General features: G+C 54.9%; 1 protein-coding gene and 1 long non-coding RNA gene across 11 annotated transcripts in view; one reads left to right on the forward strand and one right to left on the reverse strand.

Moving 5' to 3' along the window:
• Positions 1–27162, reverse strand: part of LOC144306423 (uncharacterized) — a 141152-nt gene that overhangs the window by 57453 nt on the left and 56537 nt on the right. The window lies entirely within an intron of this gene.
• Positions 11750–27162, forward strand: part of CDH5 (cadherin 5) — a 33787-nt gene continuing 18374 nt past the window's right edge. The window contains exons 1-2 of the mRNA XM_077885798.1: positions 11750–11910; positions 23729–23939. Coding sequence (XP_077741924.1) covers positions 23748–23939 — 192 coding nt within the window. The 5' untranslated portion in view covers positions 11750–11910; positions 23729–23747. The remainder of the gene's footprint in view (positions 11911–23728; positions 23940–27162) is intronic.

The raw sequence follows: 27162 nt of genomic DNA on the forward strand, positions 1-27162 counted from the left end.
TGATTGCCCAGCAATGGGAAGGTACTTAATGCCACTGAACTACACACTTAAAAACGGTTAAGATGGCCAACCGTCTGTTACGTGTGCGTCCTATGAGTGCCCTGCCTGTAGCCAGTCACTCCCGCCTTTCTCAGATGCAGTATTTCACTGCCCTTGCCCCTGCCCCTGGTGGGAGGCCCAGCCCCTCCAGCACCGGAGAGATTTCAGGCACTTCCTGGGGACCCTTGTTTGGTCAATTTTGACTCATCTCCGTGGGCTTCTCTTCAGACCCTGGGCACCAGCTTCAAGAGGCTGCGCCCCACCCCAGCCACTTAAGGTCCCCTTCCCCACCCCACCTGCCTCTGCTGGAGCTGAGAACAGAACTGCCTGGACCACGAGAAATGGCGCATCCCAAATACTGCATGCTTCTGCCCTAACGTCCGCACCCCTCCCAGAGCTGGCCCACAGTGGCTATCCGCCGGGTGAAGGATGCCCGAACAGAGGTCGGACAGCCCCGAAGGTGGGCTCAGCGCTCTGGCCTGGTGACCGTCCATCATCTCAGACTCCTCTCCACCTCCCCTCCCGGGCCAGCCTGGGACACAGCCCCTCCAGGGTTATTCATATACGTAAATATATTTTTATGTATATTTACATATATATTTATTTATTTATGACACTTGCTAAAGATGATAAAGGAGCCTGTGTTCAGGACCATCACCACAGCCGTAGGGACCGCTGCAGTGGAGTCAGGGGAGGAGAGAGAGGGTTCAACTCCAAACAGCATGAGCAGGAGGGCACTTAGAGCCCAGGAGCAAGGGGAGTGGGGTCACGGATGGAAACTTGCTGAGAAATAACAGCGGTGAGGGGAGTTCTGCCTCGAATGACCTAACGGGATCCTTGCTGAAGGCAGGGGGGAAATCAGATGCTACCTGGGGATGGGGAGGGTGAGAGGAGGCTGAGGGACCTGACCAGATTATGGGGCGGTGGTGGGGGGTGGGGCTGGCCTAGCAGGGTTCCTTTTAAAATTAGATTTTACAAAGACGTGCACAGATGGGCTTAGGAGAAAGTTAGGGAACCTGCCCAGATTTTTTTTATCAAGAAGAGAGTCTTTGGGGGCTCCTGGGTGGCTCAGTGGGTTGAGCGTCTGCCTTCGGCTCAGGTCATGATTCCCAGGGTCCTGGGACTGAGCTCTCATCAGGCTCCCTCCTCAGTGGGGAGTCTGCTTCTCTGCGGCTCCCTCTCCCTCCGCCTGCCTCTTCCCCTACTCATGTGCATGCTAGTTCTCTCTCTCTCTCTCTCTCTCTCTCTCTGTCAAATAAATAAATAAAATCTTTTAAAAAGAGTCTTTCTCCCCAGCCTTTCTCAGGTTTGCAAATGGACTCTCATCAACAGCGCTTAAACATGAAACCCACCACCATTCCACTCTCCTTTGCTCAAAAGATGCCTTTTGGGGAAATGGGCGGCCCACGTCTCCCAAAAACGTGTTGTAAGGAACCCTAAATGGTGGTCTCTCCTCTTCCCCGTCTCAAGTCCTGAGGATGCGCATCAGTTCTCACCAATGGCCACTAGATGGCGACATCCTGCATCAGTTAAAATTTTCCAAAGAGCAGCTAGGAGACCGGGCACAGAGATCTAAATGCAGCAGAAAGATGGGAGGAAGAAGGGGAAGCGGGAAAACAGGGGCTTTGGATTACCGCTTCTCCTCCTTCTACGTGGCTATATAACCTGGCACATGTCCCTTAACCTCCCTGAGCTTCTGCACCTCTACAATGGAGCTGGGGAGCTGGGGGCCGGGCGGTGGGGGGAGGTTTACTCCTAAGGCAGTGATTAAAGCCCTGGGTGCACATTAGGACCTGCTGGGGAGCTTTTGAAAACTGTGAAATCCAGCCCTCACCAAGACCATGGAAATCAGAATCTCTAGGCAGGCTTGCCGTTCCCCTACGTGGTACTCAGAAAACAGAGGACAAACAAACAAAAAGCTCCCTGGGATCACTACAGTTGGGAGGCGAGGGGAGGGATACCACTTAAAGCAGTATCTCTCTAAGCTTGAGCATACCAAAATCACTTGAAGCTCTTAAATAACACAGACTGCTGAGCCCCACTGAGTTTCTGATTTAGCAGGTGTAGGGGAGGGTCCAAGAACAGGATGATGCTGCTGGTCAGGGCCAGGTGATGAGAGCCACTGCCGTGGAGGGAGAAAGTGAGCTAACGTGTAGAAAGCACTGAGCACCTCACCTGGCACAAAGGAAGCCCTCCAGTGAACATCATTAGTGACTCTTTTCCTTAACCCACTGCTGTGCTCCCAGGCTCTATATGTGGGTGGCCCTGGCAACTTCCTGAGCCCAGCTTTGATGCTAGACACTCTGCCCTCTACTAGCTATATACACAAGGATTCATCTTTTTTTTTTTTTTTTTAAGATTCCTCTTTGAGCTTCAGGTTCACATCTGTAAAATGGGAGTGAAAACTATCTTGCCAGGAAGTAATGTGAGATAATCATGTAAGGTACCTAACACAGGGTAGGTCTTAAGAAGTGGTAGGTAGCTAAACTTCCTGACATTGGATGAGGGAACAGTTTTTTAGGTTTGATACCAAAGGTACATAGACAAAAGAAAAAATATACATAAAATGGAGTTCGTTAAGACTAAAAACATTCATATTTCAAAGGGCACAATCAAGAAAGTAATGACAACCCAGAGAATGGGGAGGAAACATCTGCAAACCATATATTTACTGAGGGACGAAGATCCAAGACATGTATATAAAAAAAATTTCCAACACAACAACAAAAAGACAACTCAATTAAAAATGGGCAAGTGGGATCCCTGGGTGGCGCAGCGGTTTGGCGCCTGCCTTTGGCCCAGGGCGCGATCCTGGGGACCCGGGATCGAATCCCACGTCGGGCTCCCGGTGCATGGAGCCTGCTTCTCCCTCTGCCTATGTCTCTGCCTCTCTCTCTCTCTCTCTGTGACTATCATAAATAAATAAAGATTTTTTTTTAAAGCCTGAAAAAATAAATAAATAAATAAAAATGGGCAAGTGACCTGAACAGACATTCTCCCAAAGAAGATACACAAACAACAATAAGCATGAAAAGATGCTTAATAGCATTCGGCATTTAAGAAATGCAAATCAAAACCACACTGAGGTACCACTTCACACCTACCAGGATGGCTATCATCAAAAAGACAGATATGACAAGCTTTGGTGAGGAAAATGTGGAGAGATCGGAGCCCCCCATATCGCCGGCCAAGAGAAAAATCATGCAGCTGTTTTGGGAAACAATTTCACAATACTTCAAAGATTAAATTTCGAGTTACCATATGTGATCCAGCAATTCCACTCCTAAGTAGAAACTGCAAGAAAATTCAAAACATCTCAATACAAAAACCTGTACAGAAGTGTTCACAGCAGTCCTATTCGTAACAGCCAAAAGGCGGAAACAGCCCAGATGCTCACCAACTGCTGAATGGATCAACACACGTGGTATATCTATACATGAGAATAGTATTCGGCCATAAAAAGAAATGAAGTCCTAATACATATTACAACATGGATAAACCTTGAAAATGTTGCTGAGTGAAAGAAGCCCACCAGAAAGGTCACATATTGTACAATTCCATCTGTATGAAATGTCCAGAATAGGCAAAATCCATAGAGACAGAGCAGTGGCTGCCAGAGGCTGAGGGGAAGGGGACTAGGGAGTCATTGCTAATGCATACTGGGTTTCTTCTAGAGTGATGCAAATGTTCTAGAATTAAATAGTGGTGACTAATGTACAACTTGGTGAATATACAAAAAAGAAGAAAACACACTGAATTGCATGCTTTACAAGATAAGCTTTATGATTTTTAATTACATCTTGATAAAGCTCTTATTTATAAAGGGGAAATAGCTATATTCTTTAGTGCTATTGTTTGTCATGGAAAACTTTTGGATTCAATTTCAGGGAGTTGGAGGGGCTAGAGATTCTTGGCGAGGTGGAATCCAGGCAGTGGAAATGGTGCATGCAAAGGCCCTATGGCCCAACAGAGCACTGTTTGCAGGGAACTCAATCCTCCAGCAAAGCTGCAGCGGAGGGGTGTGGAGAGGGGCTGCAGGGGGCGTCAGGGTGTTTAATTCCAAGCTGAGGAGCTTGGACTTTGTCTCAAGCGTAAAAAGATAGTAGCTGTCATGCAGGAACTGGCAAAAAACAGCAGACTGATGGGAAAAGAGGTGGGATGGGGTGCAACAGGGTGCGGGAGGGCCATAGGAGGGGTTCTAGATATGAAGGCCCTGCAGGGCTGGCCTATGGAACAGGAGGAGGGGCAAGCCATGCCCCACCAAGCCTTCTTACCCCCAAGGACTCCAGATGCTGCTTCCACCCCGCCCTCCCCAAACTCCGCGGCCCTGACCCTAGTCCTCCTTCACCCCAGCCAAGGACCATCATATGTGTCCTGCAAGCGGCCCCAGCCAGGCCTCAGAGGTGGAAAGAAACTTTCCCAGAAGCACAGAGTCCTGAGCTGTTCTCAGGATTGTCCCTGAGCCCAAGGCAGAGGAATCCCCGATGGCAGCCAGAGTCTCAGACACAGGAGGTGCAAAAACAGCCCGAAGCTTTGAAGAGTTGTCCACACAGACGAAAGACCCCCAGCTTCCTCTTCACCGCTGGTCTGGCTGCAAGGCCCAGTTTAGAAGTGTCCCTTTCCTGCCACCACCTGAGAGGTAACAGGCTCGGAGACACCCCTGTGAGTGTGAGCCGCAGCACAGGACTAAGGAGGATTTCTGCGGGCTGGTTAGGGTCTCTCGTTCCCCTTCTGGTTCTCGGTGGTATGACAGGTGGGTGAAGTGGAGGATCCCCAAGATGTGTGCCAGCCTGAGTGACCCGTCCCATCCAATCTGCCTTGAGTTCTCCCTGGCAGTTCCATTCACTAGGACCGGCTCAGACCCCATCAAGAGGCAGGACTGACCTGCCCCTGACCCACCTTCCTGCCCTGCAGATGGCAAAGGCTCCAACCCATTGTTCTCCAAGACACTTTGACAGAGGACACAAGGAATGTGGGGCCTGGAGACAGGAAGTCCTGGTTTTCAAGGGATGAGTTCTCTGCCAGACCCAGGCCTGCCCTCCAGATGGGGAAGCAGGGTCTTTAGTCTCATCCTGTCCCCAGCTCACTGGGCCACCCTGAAGCAAAGCTCTGACTTCTCTGAGCCACTGCAGGAGATGGGGGTACAGAAAGCCTAGTCGGTGGGGTAACCAAGACAGGTGATTCCAGGTGATGCAGGAGGAAGGTGCTGCCCGAGGCCTGGCCCTCCCACGGCCCGGCTGTACCCTTCAGCCCATAACGCCCCATACACACACAGTCAGTCCACGTGGGCACCGTCCATGCTTTATGTGTGCTCTTACACGTACACATGCAGCCACACAGCCACGCAGCAAACACTGCACACGCAGCACTTGCACCCACACCCTCATGTGTACACAGGTGATCTCGCACACTCACGTGTGCCCCACCATCCACCTCGGTTGACGTTATTCTCATGACTGACATTTACTGAGCACTTACTGCACGCCAGTGACTGCTCCATGAACTTGAAGCTTTTCAATAACCCCACAAGGAAGGCATGCAGTCGCTCTCACTTTACAGAAGGGGAAACTGAGGCACCAAAGGCTATGTCCAGGATCAGCCGGACTGTATGTGGCAGGCATGCCCAGGACATGACCACAGGCACCCTTCAGAAGCCTTACCGGCTGCTCCGTGGGCCCCTCAGCCCCACAGCACGGGAGTACCGCTTCCTACCAGCCTTCCCCGGATGTTGTGGGAGAAAAGTGAGAAACATCTGCGAAAGTGCTTGGCGGATAAGGTATTGTTCTCACTGTCGGGAATTCAATTCCTGCTTAGCCAGTCCTTTCCTGGCCGAGGAGAGGCCCAAGTCCAGCTCCAGTGACTGCACCTGCGCGGCAGCCCTGGCTTGAAGGTCCGCAGCCTGCAGCCTCTTCCCGACCTGACCACAGGCCCCCAGCCTGGACCCGGCAATGCCCCTAAAACTCAGGGCTCCTTGGGTCCCTGCCCAGCATGAGGCCCCAGGTGTGCCCCTGCCTGAGCAGCTCTCCACCTCCCGCCTCGTTGAGCCAGTCTGCGATCACCCCCCGCAGAACCTCGGTGCTTCCCCCGTGGGACGGCTTCTCCATCCCGAGTAGGCCTCGGCGCCTTTGACCTTGCCTCTCCGTCTGCCTGGCCAGTCCTCCCTCGCTCTGTGCTTGGGGAACTCCTGCCCAGCCTTTCAACATCTTGGGACCTCGTCCTCCAGCAGCTCCCCGAGGCCACCTCCCAGCACCCCCAGCACAGGGCACACACCCGTCACCAACCTGGCCCCACAAGTGCAGCTCACACTAATCCGACACATCAAGGACAAGGACCTGGGTCACCTCTGCATCCCCCATGCTCAGCACAAAGCCAGGCAAAGCCTAGGCACCATTAACAGTGTACTTTAATAATCAACAAGCATAAAACATTATTATACAATGACAGGTTGTCAAGAGTAGGATGATGTAAAGTGAGCACTAAACCAGGGACCAGAAGACAAGGACTGGAATCCTGGCTCTGCCACTCGGGAGCTGTGTGACCTTGGGCAAGTTACAAAGCCTGAGTCTTGGCTCCCTCGTAAGAAAAATGGAAATATGAATAGTATTGACACATCTCGGGGCTGTAGTGAGGAATCATTACACAAGAAAATACGGGACAGAGGGGCACCTGGGTGGCTCAGCCAGTAAAGCATCTGCCTTTGGCCCAGGTCATGATCCCAGGGTCCTGGGATCGAGCCCCCCATCAGGCTCCCTGCTCAGGGCCTGCTTCTCCCTCTCCCTACGCCTGCCACTCTGCCTGCTTGGGAGCACATGCACTCACTCACTCTCTCTCTCTGTCAAATAAATAAGTAAATAAAGTCTTTAGAGACACCCGGGTGGCTCCATGGTTGAGCATCTGCCTTCGGCTCAGGGCATGATCCTGGGGTCCTGGGATTAAGTCCTGCATCAGGCTCCCTGCGTGGAGCCTGCTTCTCCCTCTGCCTGTGTCTCTGCCTATGTGTCTCTCATGAATAAATAAAATCTAAATAAATAAAGTCTTTTAAAAAGAAAAAATAGGGGAGGGGCCCGAAAGGCTTTGAAACCCAATAGCGGTGCAGGTGGACAGAAGCTTCCCGGGGGCATGATGCTTCCCAGAATGGGAATGTGGGGAGGCTGGTGGAGGCGTGGTGAGCTGGGCACTACGGCGCTAGGAGGCTCTGGGCTGGCAGAGGCCGGAAGCAGAGCACCCTCGGAGGCCGAAGCTGGAGCAGCTCCCCCGAAGGCTGGACCTAGGGTGTGGGGCAGGGCCTAGCCCACAGAGGAGCCCTGGCTGGAGCTGGCCAGAGCCACGCTGGGCCACTTGACACTGTGGGCAGAGCACGCCCCCCCTCCCGCCGCCCCGGTCACCGTGAACGCTGAAGAGATGGAACAGAGCCTGGGACCCAGATGGCGCGTAATGATGCTGAGGTCGTGGCCGTGCAAGACTCCGAGTCTGCCGGGGCTTTGTCCCTTTCACTTCCCTGGGTGCGCACCCCGAGCCCGGCACAGAGCTGGGCACCGGCAGGGCTGAGGGGCCGACGGCTTGATTGGTTCGGCCACCCCGAAGCCTCTGAGGACAGGACGCCCCATGCCGGGCGCCCCACGGACACACGGGCACAGCCAGCCTCGGGCCCGCCTCGCCACACCAGCCACTCACACCCGCGTCCTTCCACGCGTGACGCCCTCTCTCGAACTGCAGCGGCCCTGTCCCGCCCGGAGAAGCCCTCCCCGCTCTGGGGGAGCCGAGGCACCCCGCTGCTCCTCCGTCTGGCCCTGTCCCCCGGCCCCTGCTTCCCCCAAGGCGTCGCCGTCGCCCCCACCGCAGCCCCGAGCCCCCCGAATCCCTCCTCGCCGCAGCGAAGCCGGCTGGCCCACGAGGCCTCGCAGGCCGGCCCCCCACGGGAGCCCCGCACGCCCGCGGCCCGAGGCGCCCAGGGAGTCTGAGCCCCACGCGCCCTCCCTCCTCAGAGCAACTGCAGGACAAGAGCGACACCTCGGCCAGGCTTCTGGCAGAGCGAGCCCTGACGCGACGCAGGGAGCACAGCCCAGGACGCCCCCCGCCCCCGACGTGCCCTGACACGCGTGCCCCCACGGCTCCCCGCGGCCCGCTCCCTCCGTGCCCTGCCGAGGACCCGGCCCACGGTGGGCGGCCGCGTGCCAGCGAGCCACGGCGCCAAGTCCCCGCTCGGACACTCACCGCGCCGGGAACCCGCGAGCACGGACGCGCGAAGGGAGCCGGCCCCGATCCCGGGTGGAAGGAGCGGCGGGGGCCGTGAAGGGGGTCTTGCGGGTGCTGGGGGCGCCCGGGGCACGCCGGCGTGGCAGAGACGGTGGACGGAGGCCGGCGAGCAGGCCGGGGCGCAAAGAGAAGGCAGCCCGGGGGGCGCAGAGCGCGAGCGACCCAGGGACGAGAGGCTGGCTGGCCTGGACGCCGTGCGCAAGGCGGCCCCGCACCCTCGTTGACGGGCCTTAGGGTGCCAGCCGGGGGGCCGGAGAGCTGGGGCCGGCGAGGACACGGCCTCGGAGACAGGCCGGGGTGGGAAGGGCCACGCCACCACCGACAGGCTCTGACGTGGGAAAGCGTGTAACTCACTGCCTCTGTTTCCCCACGCGCGGCGGGGAGGAGGACGGTCCTGCTCCGGGTGCGAGGAGCCCCGAGGGAGAGCTCCACAGGTGTGCCCCCCAGACCCGAGCACCCCGAGACCTCCAGACGCGCCACGGGCCTCGGGTGCCCCGCCAGCCATTCTGATTCCATCCGCCGGGGGAGGCCCAGGCATCTATTTTTAACAAACCCTCCCCAGTGATCCCGCGGCAGGTGACCTCAAGGCCACACATTAAGAAACGTGGTTGCTGCGGGCCTGTGTCGTCTTCTCTGCCCTCTGGACAGCCCTGCGAAGTGCGGCCGGGCAACCCATTTCACAAGTCGGGAGAGGCTCCGGGAGGCTTGTCAGCGGCCCCCGTCACACGGCCAGTGAGAGGCCAGGGCAGGACCTGAAGCAGGTCTGCAGCTCTCCCAGCAGGCGTCACAGGCCGAGCCCCCAGTCAGCCTCGGCCCTGAGACGACGTGGGTACCCCCAGGCCCCGCCGCCCCCACTGTCGCTTCCTCCTCCACTGCTAATCAGGCCTCGCAGACCATCCCGTTTCCTGCCAGCCCACCAGCTGCCTCCTGTGCTCCCGATGGCACTTCCTGGCCTTGTGCCCTCCCAGCACCCCCTCGGCCTCCAGAGGGGCTGAAGCAGGGGCTGGGTGGTGGCAGAAATCGGGCACGAGATCCCCAGGGGCCCCAAGGGGCACGAGCCCTCCTCCTGTGGCCCGGACGACTCTGCAGGTGCCCATGTGCCTTCCCCAGGGGCTCACGCCTGGAGGGCCATCCCCCTGTTTACAGACGACAGGAACAGCAGGCTTCAGGGCAGAGGTGACTTCCCATGGACTGGGAATACAAAGGGAACTGGCAGATGGTGCCAAGACAGACCCTGTCTGCATGTGCCACCAGCGCCAAGTCCGAGATCCAGCAGGAAGTGATGCCAGGCCAGCCCGGCCCCATGGGCACGTAGGCCCCAGAACAGGCAGGCAGCACCAGCTGGGGGACAAGGGTCCCGGGCTGCGGGACAGGAGACGGCACACTGGCCCGTCCGGGCTCCTCCAGGGCCACCCCCACCCTCTGACAGGGGAAGGCAGAGTTAAGCCTGTTGGAGAAGAAAACAAGAAAACGCTGCGCCTTTGTTTGTTCATTCCGCCAAAAGTGATGGAATGTGCTGGATCCTGTGCCGGAGCCGCCTCCAGACCATCCCCCTTCCACAGGTCGCTCTTCTCCCACCAGCATCATTTAGCCTCACCATCTGCTGGAAGTCCCCTCAGCACACACACAGCTCTACACACACACACACACACACACACACCCTCCCGTTTCTCGCTCCCGTCCACTCTGAGTCTTGGGAAGGAGCGATGATCACACACATCTCCCCCTTGGCCTCCCTTCGCTGGCCCCTCTGATCCGCCCTGTCTACTCCGTTCCACCTCACCTGCTCTGCCCACAAATGTCTGTGACTTCCAGCCTCCAAACCGACCCTCCCCTCACCCAGACTGACCCGGCTGACACCCCGTCCTCTCCTCGCCTACTGTCCACGGCCCTGCCCTCTCCGAGCTTGCCCCCTCCCCCACTGGGCTCTCCTGGAAGATCTACAAATGTGGGAGGCCAGGGGGCTCCCTCCCAGTGAGTCATCCACCCCCAAGGCCTCAGGTAGATAAGCCATAAATAAGCTCAGGGCTTCCGAACCTCATCTCTAGGCCACCTGTATCCACCCATCTCCAAATGCCAACCTGGCATCACCATCTGGGCGCCTAAAAGCCATCTCAGGGCACCTGGGTGGCTCGGTCAGTTAAGCATCTATCTGCCTTTGGCTCAAGTCATGATCTCAGGATCCTGGAATCAGGCCCCCCGTCGGGCTCCCTGCTCTGCGGGGAGTCTGCTTCTCCCTCTCCCTCCGCTGCTCCCCCTGCCTGTGCTGGCTCATGCACACACATGTACTCTCTCTTGTCAAATAAATAAAATCTTTAAAATAAATAGATAAACCAAAAATAAATAAAGCCATCTCAAACTCAACATGCCTGAAACAGAGAAATCCTGAGCTCCCCTTCCCAAAAAATATTCTCCTACTCTGTCCCCCATCTCCGTACTCACATCTACAGATTTACTGAGTGCTCCTGGGCAAGATGCTTCCCCTCAGGTCTCTGTTGGTTCAGTCGTATAAAGGAACAAGTTTGGGACTTCCCAACCACTCACCCATGGGAAGAGGCAACCATTCAGAGGACGGATTCCCATTGCTCACGCTGGGAGAGTCCACATCAGTTGAGCTGGAACAGGGCCCCAGGATCTGCAGTTTCTAAAAGCTCCTCCTAGGACTCAAAATTCACAGAATCTGAGCCCATCCTACCCCCAGCTGCTTGGTTCTGATGGACTGATCCCACCTTCAGCTTCATTCTAACTCTTGTTAATCTCAACCACCATGTGAGGCTGAGGCTCTGATTATCCCCACTTACAGATGAGGGAACCGGGCAATGGGGGGACATGACTGGCTCCGCAGTCACAACAGAAGCAGAGCTAGGGTGCTTGACTCCACTTGATATTCCCAAACTCAAATGCCCCCACCTCCATGGCTGCTACCTTAGAGCTAGAACCCATGCCCCCCTCCATCAGGGAGAGGCCAACCTGGCTGGCCCTCCGGAGCTAAGAGCTGGTTTCCCATCTCCCACCCACCCCACCCCCAAAGTCCCTGAAGCCTCCCCATCACCCGCAGTCTGCCGCCCTTCCAGCATGTCACGGGTCACCTGGGAAAATCTGGCTCCTGGCCCGGGCTGACCCAGGCTGGACTTCTGGCTCTGCTACCCCCTGGCTGGGTAGATGAGCACTTAGAGACTCTCAGTGCTCTGAGTTATCACAGGGGGTGATGACACCTGCCCTCAGAGTTACAAGGAGGATGAACTAAGGACTGTGGTGAGTGCTGGGCCCAGGGTTGGGGCCTGGGGTTGGGGTCTGAGTTGGGCGTCCCGGGTCGGATCCAGGCCTGGGCCTCTGTGAGGACAGCCTGGCGGGGCCGAGGCAGCCGCCCACCACAGGGCCTGCCTATCTGCAGCCAGCCCGGCCCTCACAAAGGAACAATAACAGGAAACCATCCCAGGGGGAAGTGGGCCAGGGCCAGCTGGAAAACCTGAAGGGGCGGCAGCCAGGCCTCCCTAGTCGGCCGGGTGTGGCTCCCCTCAGAAGCTATCGGCTGAGCTCCACAGAGCTCCACACCAGCTCAGCCCCAGCCGGACCGTCAGAGGGAACGAGGACACCTCTGAGCCCGCGAGCACGGTGAGTGAGGAATCCCCGCACCCCATTCCACCCCAGACTCGGGGCATGTGCCCACGCTGAGAGGATGTCTGGCTTCCCGGTATGGAAAGTGGCCGTCGTCAGGGCCCCAGGCAAGAGCCATTCTTGGGGGGCAGACCATGGCTCAAAGCAGGGCTGGGAAAGCGCACCTAGCGGCGGTGCCATAGACACAGACGGGCATTCTCAGGATCAAGGGCTAACGATGTGGCTCTTCCACATGTAGACTCTCCACCCCTGTGTGACTGGAAGGCCCAGTGGCTTCCATCGGTGTCATGATCAGAGAGGGCGAGAGTCTGTCTGAGGTGCCAGCACACCAGAGGTAGAGGACCAACCCCAGGCCTAGTCTCCCTAGGGTGGCCCTCCTCCATGGCCTGACATCATCCCTCCTGCCAAAGTTGTGAGCTGGCATCAGGAGAGGAGCCCTGGAAGGGGAGCTCTGAGCCCTGGGCCCTCTCTGTCAGCCAGTACCCCCACTGTTAGAATAGGCAAGCCGAGGCTAGGATCCGGGCACCTGAGGCCCTACGGATCCCTCCCCTCCCTGCCCTGGACACTGCAGGGGCCACGTTTGAGCTATGGGAGCCTATGGGAGCCTACAGGAGTCTATGGGAGCCTATGGAAGCCTACAGGAGCCTATGGGAGCCTATGGGAGCCTACGGGAGCCTACAGGGGCCTACAGGAGCCTATGGGAGCCTACAGGAGCCTATAGGAGCCTATGGGAGCGTATGGGAGCCTACGGGAGCCTATGGGAGCCTACGGGAGCTTATGGGAGCCTACAGGAGCCTACAGGACCATGGGAGCTACAGTGAGGAAGGCAGCCCACCTGGATGCCCCAAGGTTGGGACCTCACAGGCCTCATATTTTAGGGAAGTCCCCCCAAAAGACTTGAAAGCAAGCAGTTTAGGGTGAGATCCCCAGATCTAGCTCCTTCCCATGCTGCTTTGGGAAAATTACTCAGCACCTCCAAACCTCTGTGTGCTTGTGTGAACAATGGGACAGGGACTCATGCCAGCCATCATGGAAACTGGAGGTGATCAGGATAAAAGGGTCTAACTGATGGAGCTCATGATTCTACTACTGCCAATGAATCCATAAGTTCGATACGTCCTTTCTCTGTTCCTCAAGGGAGGCAACTGAGATTGGGCAAAGAAAGAGCAAGAGTGGGGATGTGAGCCAGGATCAGGACCCCAAAGCCCAGATCCCAGACCCTTCTCAGCACCAAGGAGCTCCTCCATGTCTCAGCATTCTCATCTTTAAACCAGAGGAAAATAGTCTTCACGAGTCCATTAAAGGAGGCAATGTACACACCAGGACTGGCGCCAGGAAGGGCTCACAGAAGGGGGATCTTCAAGAAATCACAGCTGAATTTACCCACTCCCCCAGAGCCATAAATGTCATAACGTTTTTGACCCTGGGTCAGTCAGTCCCCAGTGGGCGGAGGTGGGTGCAACAGAGAGGATGTGGACTCAACCCTTCTCCTGGTAGGCACCCCGCACCAAGCTACCCCATGGATGATGCTGCTGTGTGAGGGGGACAGATGGGATCCCACAAGAGATGAAGGGCTCCACAGAGGCAGGAAGCCTGGGTAGCTCAGAGGACTCATGAAGGCTGGTGTGGCCACAGGGGACACTGGAGGCCATGAGTGCCAGGACCAGGGCCTCTGGCTCACCTTCGGGTGGTGGGGAGCAGCAGAGACCAGCCACCTTTGGGCCCTAGCCTGGAGGGCAGCGGGTAACCTGCAAGGGACCCACGAGCTGCTGAGCCCCCGGGCAGCCCTGCCAATTCCATTGTAAGGCAGCAGGGGAGGCGTCCACTGGCCTTGCAGTGGTTAAGCTGTCCACCCCACAGTTTCAACCTGACCAATTGTGCTGCGAAACAAGGGCCGGACATGGGGGCAGGAAACCAGAGGGGCCACACGGATTTTCTCTCAAAGTTGGCTGACTCACAGCCCTGCTGCTGCTGCTGCCTTGGGGATACAAGGTGAACACAGTGGCCACTCGCTCTAGAAAAATCTTCGGTTTCTTGCCTACAGGGACCCATCCCTGCTACTGCCAGCACCTCTCTCCACCTCCACTCCCCCGCCCCCCGGCATCCTTGAAGCTACTAAAACAATTCCTATTTGACAAAGGGGACCAGGGAGCTAAGAGAGATCAAGCAGCCAGTCCCAGGTTACACAGAAAGCATGAGATGGAAGCAAAATAGGAGTGAGGCCAGCCCCTCTGACCCACAGCCCCACCACACTCCATAGTGAAGCTCGGAGAGAGGATAAGTCAGGGAGGGTTAAACCTGACCATTTAAGCCACACAACCAGGCAGGAGGACAAGCCAGGGGCCTAAAGATCCTGGAAGGAATGTTCTAGGAGACAGGTTCTACCCTGAGGAGCTTAGCTTCTGGCTAGAGGATACTAAAAAGTCCATCCTAACCCAAGTCCCAGATGTTGGATGGAAAATTTTCGAAAGGCTTCCTGGAGGAGGAATATGGAGAGGTCTTAGGTCTGCTCTCCGACCTTCAGTCTTCTAACCTCTCATGGGCAAGGCATGGACCAAATGTTCCCTAAACTCATTCAGGGACCTCCAGATTGTCTGCCTTGGGACACAGTAAGAGTCAGATCCTGGCAGGCACAGGCACTGGGAGGAGGGGAGGCAGGGACCCTGCAGCCAGCCAGGCAGCGAATGAGATTTCCTTCTGGAGAAGAACAGAGGAGGGGTAGGAGGTGGGCCCAGGGCAGAACCGGGAAATGAAGTCAGGTGTGAGTTGGCCAGACACGCCGCAGCCACCAGGCTGGAGTCGGTGGGTACGTAAGAGTCAGGACGCCTGCATACTTACTGAGTACCTACTGTATACCAGGCTTTACACCCATGATCTCATTTAATCCTCCTGACCAGAGAGGTAGCCATTTTTGCGTCCATTATCGAAGAGGGAGCTGGGGCCCACAGAGGCAAGGGATGGGCCTCAGGCTACACAGCTCTTGAGCAGCTGGGCCAGTACAAATAGGCAGGGACATGTGGGGCTCATTCTGTTGCTCCAATGACTGCCTCGGAGCCTCAGTTAAACTCAGGAAGCTCAGAGAAGACTGGAAAAGGCTCCCTGGTGGAGGTGACGGGTGCTCTCCCCCTGAAACCTGGAGCTGCCCCATTAGAAGATAGGGCATAGAGGCACCTGGGTGGCTCAGTTGGTTAAGTATCTGCCTTCAGCTCAGGTCATGATCCCCCTTCAGCTCAGGTCATGATCCCAGGGCTCTGGGACTGAGTCCCACATCAGACTCCTTGACCAGTGGGGAGCCTGCTTCTCCCTCTCCCTCTGCCTGCTGCTCCCCCAGCTTGTGCTCTCTCTCTGTCAAATAAATGAATAAAAAAAAAAAAAAAAAAAGACAGAAGGCAGACTGGATGATCCTAGAGCCCAGAAACCCAGCACAAAATTATCTGAAATCACAAACGAGGTCTGGTGAATTGCTAATATCTACTTGAAAGATTGTACTGAGGATTGAGGGACTGAATTCAAGTTCAGTGGGAATAAATATTGTGATCCTGTAATCAGTGATGTTTGCCATGGGTATGGAAAGGGTATGACAACCTGTGTGCTCTGCTTTGCCAGGCCTACATAAACAGTCCCTTGCAGAGGGACAGGTGTGTGTTCATCAGAGGATAATCTTGTTGTCCTCAAACAATCAAAATCCTATTGGTGGTGTGTCTAATGTGATGGACCATCAGAGATGCTATTTGGGGGCAGGGGAGATGCTTTTGAGCTATACCCCAGGTTGCACCTGCTCTGACCACCCAAGGTCTTGTCTGCAAATATGCAAATTTGTTTTAAGTCCTACAAGTGAGGAGGGAAGCAGTGACAAGACCAGAACTGGAGACTGAGGCAGGCTGACAGGCAGCAGTACAGACAACGACACCACAAGGTCCAGGGCCTTGAGTTCATGCAGTGGGATGCTGGGATAGAGTGAAGACCTAGCCCAGAACCCACCTGGTCAGAGATACTGAGGCTAGGAGGCAGAGGCAGCAATCCTAGGGTCCTGCTGGGGCAGGAGTCAATCCAAAGGGAGGCCACCAGGGGCTTGAAAAGGAGGAGCGCATTCACCCAGGGGACACAGCAAGCAAGGGCATCTGTGCAAAGAGCCTCCTAGAGAGAGGAAGAGCAATGTGCATTCCAGAAATGTCTAGCTCTCCTCATGGCAGGGAGGGGCGGAGATGACAGAGAGGAAAGCCAGGGGGATGAGCAGGAACCATGCCATGCTGGGCCCTAAAACCAGTCTCAGGAGCCAGGCTTCATCCTGCAGGCGGTGGGGAGCCAGGGAGGAATGGGCAGCAGCAGAGCAGCACTGTCAGCATGAAGGGGAGCCGAGATGGGGAATCTGCTGGCAAAACTCTAAGAGGAGGGGATCACCTCTGGGACCTACAGGAGCAGGTCTCTAGCCTGAATTGAGCCACAAACCAGGAGAAAGTCCCAAGGGGCCAGTTCGTAGCTGCCCAATCCTGCCTCCAACACACCCCACACCCAAGGCTCCTAGGGCCTCCCCCTTCATCCTCCCATGTCTGTGGCTGCCACAGCTCAGCTGTAAATGCTGGGGGGCGAGTGGACAATGTGGGAGTCCCTGAAGGAGCGTGGGGATCACTGGCTCCAACCTCTGTCCTGGACTGAGGCTCAAGGTGGGGAGGTGGGAAAGCAACAAGGAGGGCCACCCAGGGTCACACAGGGAGCGGGGGCTGCAGCACTTGCCTCTCCCGCAGGCCCAGCCCCCACACAGCCTGGCCCCTAATCCCTGACCCGGGGCCTCTGGGCTAGAGTCCAGAGCCAGTGGGAGGTTTGGGCTGGGACTGATCATCCTGTCCACCCTCGAGGCTGTGCCTGGGACTGGATTCAGCTGCCAGACCCTGTCCCACTGATGTGGGTGTACTGAATGGGAGCAGAGGGGCCGCTCTGCACAGCAGAGACTCTTCAGGAGTTGGAGAGGGCAGATGAGTGGGGATGGGGGTGTGTACTTCCATAGACACAGCTGACAGTGTTGTGTGTCCATGTGGCATGAGGATGTCATGTGTGGATGCTTGACCTGACCTGCAAGTTTCCTCTACCCCATCCCAAAGGGCCCTCCAACCTGCCTGATAACCTCTTCAGGCCTAGACTCAGCCCCTGAAACCTCAGGCTTCAGCAGGGCTCTGGTCAAGTCAAGAAGCAGGGGTCTGCTGCTGGTTGGGGGCAGGACTAGCCCAGGGGCACCTGCCCGGTTGCCCTGGTGAGGGGCTCCCAGCTGGTCCAGGCTTCCTAGGGTCTATTTAGCTACAAAAGGACCACCTCTGGCCCCTCCCCTATGTCCCCCTAGCCTTTGAAAACCCAGAGCAGAGCAGACTTCACAGCCCCTTTGAGACTAAACCCCATTGACAGATAGGGGCCACAAACAGAAAGGGACCAAAGGGAGGTTAGCCTGATGTCCAGAGCAGGTCAGAGAGTGGCAAGACTCACTCCTGGACTGAGACCCTCCAATCAATCTGGGCCCTACTGGCCCCCACCTCCAGCTTCTTGCTCTCCTCCATCAGCACATCTCACAATTTAAAGCCCCATGATGGGGATCCAGCCTGTGTTTGCTCCCCGTGTAGAGTTCAGTGCCTGGGACACAACAGTGCTCAATAAATGTCTGTTGAGTGGCTTTGTAAGCCAGGGCTCTAGAGAAAGCTTCAGAGAAGTGGGCACATGTGACTAAATCCAGGCAGAGGAGAGAGAACCTCAAGGGCAAAGGCCAGGAGGCTGTGACCCAGCCTGGTGGGTGTTAAAGTCCTGCAGGCTGGGGCTGCTGCTAGAAGCCCACCAAGCACCCCCGAGACCCAGTCAGGTAACTGGAAAGAAGCAGAGGCAAAGGCGCCCACACTTGGCTCGACCTTCAGAGCCACCCCTTGGTCCTCAGGCTTAGCCCAGGCATCTCCATCAGTGGTCCCACCCACTGCGGAGAAAGACCTGGAGCCGACCCCCCATCCGGCCATAGGTGAGCCCAGCTATCCCCCAGATTCTCTGAGGCTCCTCTGCCCCTTCCCCCAGGTTCCATGCCCACTCACCTTGGACCACACACTCTGAGCCCCCCAGACTGTCCCAGACAAACCGAGGACACAGAGGGCCCACCCTCATCCAGGAGTTCATTTGCAATTGTCCCCAAAAGACTCTAAGAGGGCTCCAGGGATGGGACACCATCACAGATCCTGGGTGACAGGGACACAGAAAGGCACCCGGCCTCGGTGAGCCCACCGTACACATCTGAGCTGCCAGGCAGATCTCCATGCCCCTCAAGGCTGTTGTCAGGCAAGTTCCCAGGGCTGCTCAGCTGGGACTTTCAGCTCATAGAAATCACTTCCAGAATCCTCAGACCCTCCGCTCCTCCATCATACCCCAAATCCACTGGGCAGCCTTTCAATGGCTCCCAAAACCTGGTGAAGGTAAACGGCTTATAAGAAGGGAAGAGAAAAAAAAGAAGGGAAGAGCTAGGGGATCCCTGGGTGGCGCCTGCCTTTGGCCCAAGGTGCGATCCTGGAGTCCCGGGATCGAGTCCCGCGTCAGGCTCCCGGCATGGAGCCTGCTTCTCCCTCCTCCTGTGTCTCTGCCTCTCTCTCTCTCTCTCATAAATAAATAAATCTTTAAAAAAAAAAAAAAAAAAAAAAGAAGGGAAGAGCTAAAGTAAGCCTGACCCACACCTCCAGAGGTGCGGCCAAGCGCAAGCCTGCCTCCAGCTGTGGGCACAGCAAATCCCTCGGGCCGACTTTCTCTCTATCAGCAGTAGGAGGAGAAACGACTGTCTGACAAAACCCTTCCTCTTGGCCCCCATTTTGGAGGCCAAATTTCAAACACAAATAGTAAAAGACCCAAATAAATGTAACTTTTCAGATGGAAAAGTCCCTCAGGCTCCTCTGGGTTTGGGTGTGGGAGGAGCCCAGGATTCAGAAAAAGATCTGCATGAGGGTTCTAGACCCACCACCCATGAGTTGTTTGTCTCTGTGCCTCAGTTTCTTCCTCTGGGAAATGGGGCAAGTAATTCCTCCAGCCTGGAGTAATATGAAAACCAAATGAGACAGCATCTGTGAAAGCCAAACACGGAGGGTAGTTGTTTATTATCTTTACATGCGAGCGTCACCAAAGAGTCAAAGAGAGAGTAGCATGGTGCGGAAAGCAATATTTGGGGTGAAAGGCAGCCTAAGTTCAAATCCCAGCTCCATCTCTTGCCACCCACTGAGCCGGGATGACTCACTCCACCTGTCTGAGCCTCATCTGCGCAGGGGGATGACTACCTTGCAGTCTACATGGCTTAAATAAGATGCCATGCACCACTGTGGAGGTGCTCGGGGGTGTCAGCCCTACTCCACTGCCCCAGGCAAGAAGGGGCTGGCTTGAGAGGGCACTCTCGGGGCAAGCTTGTGAACAGACATGGGATTATATGATCCTCATCCCTAAAGTCCTGCCACCCAGCGACACACCAGTGACGTGGGGTGACTCGGGGAGCCAGTGCCAACCCTGTGTTGTCAAGGGATTTCTCTCCAGGGGTCGCAGCAGGGCCCCCACTGGACAGAGACTAGCATCCAAGGGGATTTTCTGCACGTTCAGAGAACACTGTGTGTGGAGCCAACCAAAACCCACCAAGGGCTGAACGTCCCCTGTGAGCCATGTGGCCAAAGCCTATGACTGGTGGCCTCACTTTAAGTCCAGCGTGGTTATTCACTTGGATGATGGCAGCTGTCAGCCCTGAGACCACTAGCCCATCCACGCAGGTTCCAGCAGAGAGAAAGCCATGCTCGTGTTCACTGCACCAGACAGGGTTCCGGGGGAAACAGAAGTTACCACCCAGCGGGGTGGGGAATGGGGTCAAAGGCAGGGACTTGAAGGAAATACCACAGAGCCGTGAGCGAGATGAAGCGAATAAATGATCTGTTGAGACAAACAGAAACCAGCAAGAGCGGGAAGCTGGAAGCACCGCAGGGCTGGAGGCACGAGGAGGAGGGACATTTCCAGAACCCAGGAAGGGACAGAAGCCGGGAGGTGCTGCCTAACAGGAGCGTGGGCATGGACAAACTCGGCCGCAGCAGGAGACACACACCAGGGCAGAGAGCACTGTGTTAAGGAGCAACACTGGTAAAGGGAGGACTCAGTGACGTAGAGTCAGTGTCAGAGAGGACGTGCCCACGTTCGGTTTCATTGTTAGCTACTGTTCTTTGCAAATACTTTTGAATTCAGGCCTGAAAACAACCCTGAGAGGTAGATGCTAGTGTTCCCATTGTACAGATGGTGAAACCAAGGCTCTGGGGGGTAAATGTCTCGTGCAAGGTAATGTAGTGACAAAGCAGTGCAGCTGAGGTGCAGTAAAACCAGAGCCCACGCCCATCACCCCGTGCCACCTGAGCCCGAAGAGGAAACACCCATGGGTGACTTGTGGCTGGTCTTGGGGAGCAGGGAAGACACGATGGGGCAAGACAGAACGGTGTTCTCCAGGAAGGAGAGGGAGTTGTGATGTGAGCCTGTGGCAGGGCCTGGGCATCAGTGCTGGGACCAGGCCCAAGCTTGCACTGCAATGGGGGATGCCAGAGAGGCTCTGGACGGCCAGATGGGGGGGCCATCCTGGGTTCCTTTCCATCTCTCACCCCATGTCCCCTCCCCAGCAGGTCCTGCTCACTCTACCTCAGAAGCACCCTCCAGGCCCTCCCCTCCTAATCCCTATCTGGGTGACAGTGACCGCCACCCCTGGGTCTCCCCTCTTCCAGCCTTTCTCCTCATTGTAGCTGAGACCTCTGCAAATGAGAACACTTCACTCTCCCATCACCTTAGGGAAATCTCTCTCCCGAAGCTGTCCTACAAGGTCCCTTGCAACCCAACGGTACCCATTTCCAATGGCTGAGCCAACAAACTACCCCAAATGTGGTGACTTCAAACACAATTTATTTCCTTTTTATCTTACGGCTCTGGAAGGCTGAGGTCTGACAAGGATTTCAGTGGGCTAAAAATCAGGGCCGCGTTCCTCTGGAGAGCTAGGGATGAATCTGTTTCTTAGCCTTTTCTGGCTTCCAGAGGCCGCCCACATTTCTTGGCCTGCGGTTACCCATCACACCAATTTCTGTCTCCAATGTCACGTCTCCTTTTTCCTGACTCTGACCCCCTTGCCTTCATCTTTTAAGGATACTGTAAGTGTATTATGCATAACCTGGTCCACATGATCCAGGACCATCCTCCCTATCTCAAGAGCCTTAACTTCATCATATCTGCTAAAAGTTGGTTTGCCATAGAAAGTAACATATTCACAGGTACCAGGGATTTAGACATGGACATCTTTGGGGAGCTGTTACTCCGCCTACCACACTGACCTGGTCACCTCTTCCTGTCTCTCACCCCTTGCTGCTCATTTCCACCTGAGCCCAGGGGGGCTGCTTTGGTTCTTCAAGCACAGTTTTTGTTTTGTTTTGTTTTTTTGTTTTTTGTTTTTTTTTTGGCCTCAGGACCTTTACATGTCCTCCCGCCTGGAATGCCCTTCTTTCCCCTGGTGTTCCTAAGACTAACACTCAGATGCTGGTTGAAGTGTCATCTCTCTGAGAGGCCTACCTGACCTCAGCGTCTCAGTCAGCCACCCCCACTCTCTGTTGTACTCCACCAGTTATTGCTAACTGGTGTTTTCCCAATTCACTTATTTTCCAGGTGTTCGCACTACAGTGAGCACTCCCTGGCCTTGCTCACTATTGGACCCCAGTGCCCACTACGGAGCCCACATACAGTGGGCACTCAATACCCATTTGGCTCAGTGCACAGGTTCTCACTCTGTCCTGCCTAAAGGCCTGAAGCCTCTCTCTCCCTGTTTCTCAATTTCACTTATGCTCGTTTTACTTTTTCATTTTTGAGTCACTTCTCACTTGGGAGGAAGAAAGAACCAACACTCAAAGTTCCTTTGTAGGCAAAAAAGGAAATGACGCCCCAGGCCTGAGCCCAGTGGGCTGGGGCAAGGGCATGCCGGCCACCCCCCCTGAGTCAGGACCAGCTTCCTGGCCAGCACGCCCAGCCTCCCCAGGTCTTTGTTCACTGCCTTCCTCCCGCCTAAAATGGTCACCCTATCCACGTCCTACGTCAAGGGACACCGAGCTGCCTACCCCAGTTCCACCATCTCACAAGTAAGGAAACTGAGACCCAGAACCTCTCCCCAGGCACACAACACGTGCATTCTGGGGTGTGCTCCAGCGCTCTGTCCCACCCAACCCTGGGAGCCCGCTTCCTCCTGGGCCAGCTGCAGGGACTACAGGGTGGGGGCCTCAGATGCTAAGATCAGCAGACCCGGCCGGGCTAGCCCAGCACAGACATCCTGGGCCCTCACTGAGGACAGCCTGGCGCCAGTGGCTCAGAGGAAATGTTACTCGAGTTTACAGACTTCCTGTAATGTAGAGAATCTAGGCTCCCCCTCAGGCCAAGGTGGGGGACAACCTTGGGCAGTGGCCTCCCTTCAGCGGCCCATGGTCCTTGTCTCTTTTCAGGCAGGAGCCCTACCTAGTTCCTACTCCCACCCACCTGCCCTCTGCCCCCTGAACTAACCCAGGAGCCACAGATCAGAGACACAGGGACGCAGCATGAGTAGATTAATGGGGTCAGGGTTGAGAGGGCACAGTAACAGCCAAAGTCACAGCCTTCATCCACCATAGGGCAGTGGGGGAAAAAAATCCCCCTTTCCTGGAATTCAGGATAAAGCCATGCCCTGATTTCTGGTGACCCAAGATCCTGGCCTAGGCTGATTCCCTGTCCCCAGGGCTGCCTTTTAGGGTCTGCAAGCAACCTGGGCACTGCACTTGATGCCTGGTTTCGTGTTCTTCTGTATCCATCTTGAAATTCTTAATATTTTTTGAACAAAGGGCCCCACACTTCCATTTTGCACTGGGCCCCACAGGTTACGAGCCCAGCCTCTCAATCCCCTGCCCCCTCTCCCCACTACACACAGACTCCTGCTCTTGTGATAGTTCCTAAACTGATCACCAACTGTGAGCTCTGGACCTGGTGAGGGCCTGACCCTCTGGGTTAAGACACTGGGGTTTCCTAAGAACTTTCTGAAGACAGCATCAAAGCAACGCTGCCACAGGGGCTCTCGTGCTGGCCGGGGGGCATGTTTGTTCAGAGGCATCTTTAAGTCCCACCCGCAGCAGCTGTTAGGACAAGAGAGGGCAGAGGGAAAAAACATGAACTTGGTTCAAGTCTGGCTCTGCTGCTCACAGTCTAGGCGATCTCGGGAATGTTAACTAAAGCCCTCTGTTCCTCGGCTTATTGGTCACATGAGGGTTATAATTATATCCACCCCTAGAGTAACTAGGAAAATTAAATGGGATGACATATGTAAAGTGCTGGGAACAGTGTCATGCTTGTAATAAGTACTTGATAAGTGACAGCTGTTGGGGTCAGACACCAAGACTCCATTCCCAGCCCCACCACTGGCTCCAGCGTGAACTTAACCTCTCATGTGTAAAAGGAGGGTTACAGGGGTGCCCACAGCACAGAGCTTAGGGAGCTACCATCAGCATCTCCTTTAGAAAACCTTCCCTACAGCCCTCCTTGGGGCTCCACGGTCGCCTGCGCTCACCACACTAGCACATGTGACACTTCAGTAGGAGGTGTCTCTGTGTCTGCCTTCCTCTCCTAGACCGAAAGCAATTTGGGGGCAGGAACAAGCATCTGGTTCTGCTGGTATCAGCAGCGAGGAAAGGATGGCAGAGTGAACACATAAGGGAAGTGCAGTCATTCCCGGGAGCTGCTCACCCCCCGGGGTAGTGACCGCCATGCCCTGGTAGGATCTCCTCTCTCTCCCCAGATTGGTGCCTCTCAGGAAGATGCGGGCGCTCGTGCTGCTGCTCGCCGTGGCAGGCACCTGCCTGGTGGAAGCTGCGGCCAGTTCCAACGCTGCCCCACTGGACCCCCCCGGCGTGCTGCTCACCCACCGGCGCCAGAAGAGAGACTGGATTTGGAACCAGATGCACATCGATGAAGAGAAAAACACCTCGCTACCCCATTATGTGGGCAAGGTAAGGCTCAGGCCTCAGGGCAGGAGCAGCGTCAGCGGCACTTGGCCCATAGTGATGCTGATGGTGGGACAGATGGTGACAAAGACTGACTGTGCCGACTGTAGGTGTGGGGCCCATGGCTGTGAAGGTAACGGTGGTAGAGGTGCTGGTAGTGGTGGCGATGGTGGCGATGACGATGAAGGAAAAGCAGTGGTAGTGACAGTGAAGGGCAGGTGACACCGTAGCAGCTGAGGGTGCGGCCAGCTGGGGCTCTCCCCACCAGCCCGCCTACAGCCAGCCGACCGTGCCCACAGGCTCCTCTGGCTCCCTAGAACGGCTGGGAAATCGAAATGCCTCAGTATGGCCACTCGGAGAGAAAGCTGCTTGACCGGGGTCACACACGGAGACCCGGCCAGGGCCTGAGGAGAGCCTGGCCCTAAGAAAACACGGGGTTCCTGGCTTGCAACACAAACGTGACCTCTGTGTCATAGAGGAAAATGTCGTCAACCCACCTACATCTTTCCCAATGGGATAACTGTGCCGTGAATCAGCCACTGAGAATGGCCAGGCCCGAGGAAAACCTGCAGGATGAATCAGAAGAGTCCGCGGAATCAGGAAGAGTCCGTGGAGGCCACCTGCATTGTGAGCAGCTCTGACACGGAAACCTTTGGAGGGATCTCCTCCTCCAAGGGTCTTCGAGCAGCAGGAATTGCGTCAGGCCTGCCATCATCTGCCAACAGCGTGCGCTTGGCACGTGGCATGCGGCCAGGAGACAGAGAAGCCATATGTGGTCCCCACCCTGGGAAGGAACAGGGTCCCTGGAAGAGGCAAGGATGAGGCCCCAAGGATCACCTCCAGGCTCCCAAAGACGTAATCTGAGGGAAGGAAATCTCTGTTTATCAAGGCCCACAGGCCGGAGCCTTTGTTTACAGACTGGTTGGACAATGGGAGTGACCCTAAGCAGACTTCTGAATCCACAAATATGGGTCAGCATGGCTTTCAGCATTAAGATGTTATGTCCAAATATAGTGATAATTAAAAAAAGAGAGAGAGAGAGAGAGAGAGCTCCCAGAAACCTGTAGCTTCAGCCTGATTATGAGAAAAATATCAGATAAATTCCAGTAGAGAACCATCCTACAAAATATCTGACCAGTACTCTTCAAAATTGTCAAGGTCATCAAAAGCATTCAAAGTCTGAGAAACTGTCACAGCCAAGAGGAGCCCAAAGAAACGCAAATGATTAGATGTAATGGGATATCCTGAATGGGCTCCTGGAGCAAAACAAAGGCCATGAAGCAAAAACTGAGGGAATCTGTATGAACTATGGCCCCCAGTTACTACAAATGTCACAGTATGGGTCCACTACTGAGAACAAAGGCATCGTACTAACATAACGTCAACATAAAATGTTGATCATCAGGAAAACTGGGAGCAGGATGCCTGAGAACTCTCTGTATTATCTTCCCAATTTTTCTATAAACCTAAAACTGTTCTAAAAAATTAAAAGTTGGAGGGAAGGAGCTTATACTCACGTGGAATCTTATGTAGAATTCCAATAAAACAGATCAAAGTGCAACTGGTCCCCATGACTACCCCTGCCCATGTGGGCCCTAACGCACCCCACCCCCAGAACCAAGTCTGGAACTACCTTCTAACCCTGAGCAACTCACCGAGTCCCAGACTGTCCCTTCTCCTTGAACCCCTACTATTCTCCCAAGCCACAGGTTACAGAGCTGGGGCATCTGCTTCCTGCCTCCTGACCCACTGTTCGTCATATGTCCAGGCCCCTTGGGACCTCCTCATGAACCCCCCTGGCCCCTGTTCGTCACAGCCCTGCTCCACTCAAGGCAGAGGGTCCTCACTTCCTGTTTCTACTTCCTCACCTTGCAGCCACTTCTCCAAGCTCTGGCATCTGGCTTCCACCCCACCACCCCCCACTCTGATGCTGCTCCCACCGAGGGCTCCAACGTCTGCTCTGCTACTCAGCTTAGGGATGTTTTCCAAACTCACAGGATTTAACCACACCCTTTCTGACACTCCCTCTCCTGTCTTGAGACCCATCTTCCTTTGTTCTTTTCAGACACCTTCACTCAAGGTTCTTGCTCCCTGGACCTTTAAATCCTGCCCTTCCTCAGAGTCTCAACCCTGAGAGCAAGAATAGGGGTCTGGGTTAATTCTATGCTTCCAGCGTGTTGCTTGGCACCTTATTGGAATTCAATTTATGTACTTTTAATTGAATTGCACTGTATTTTTTTTAAAGATTGTATTTATTCACTCATGAGAGACACAGAGAGAGAGAGAGGCAGAGACACAGGCAGAGGGATAAGCAGGCTCCATGCAGGGAGCCCGATCTGGGACTCGATCCTGGGTCTCCAGGATCACGCCCTGAGCCAAAAGCAGGTGCCAAACCGCTGAGCCACCCAAGAACTGTATTTTTTGAACATTCAAACCATCAGGGCACCTGGGTATCTCAGTGGCTCAGTGGCTGAGCGTCCGCCTTTGGCTCAGGGCATGATCCCAGGTTCTGGAATCAAGTTCCACATCAGGCTCCCTGCAAGGAGCCTGCTTCTCCCTCTGCCTGTGTCTCTGCCTCTCTCTCTCTGTATCTCTCATGAATAAATAAATAAAATCTAAAAAAAAAAAAAATCTATGAGAATACTACTTTACATGCATGAAATATGATTCTCCTATGTTCTGAAGGGTCTCTATTTCTAAGATTCTATAAATGAAATGTTCAGCACTTCTTACCTATATCTTTTAACATATGGATCTATCATGGATAATAACAGGTATTTATTGAGAGCCCATGCAAGTTGCTTTACGTACATTAGCTTCCAAATCTTTTCCTAAATCTTGTTCCTTACAGCACTAATAGTATGTGTTACAAAGAAAAAGTGTTCTTACTATAATGGGAAGTCCTGAGCTAAAGCTCATTAGAGTTTTTTCCTACAGGACTGTACATCATAAATCTCCAAGAAGAGAATATTTTGTGTACCATTCCAAAACTAAATTGACCAGGACCAGCGGTGTGCTGATAAATGCTTGACAAGTGGTTCTCCAGGAGAAAAAAAAAATCCTGATTCCTAGCATTCGCTCATTTCCATTTGTATGTAAATACTTTCACCATGTCTGTTTGAAACTTCCAACTTGATGGCACTGAAGGCAGAGTTGTGAAAAGATATGTCTTAACACAGCATTGTGTGGTATTTCCATCATTCAACACATGGGCATAACCTCAAGAATA

This window comes from Canis aureus, chromosome 3 (genome assembly GCF_053574225.1).
Source record: "Canis aureus isolate CA01 chromosome 3, VMU_Caureus_v.1.0, whole genome shotgun sequence".
In the NCBI taxonomy this organism is placed as follows: Eukaryota; Metazoa; Chordata; class Mammalia; order Carnivora; family Canidae; genus Canis; species Canis aureus.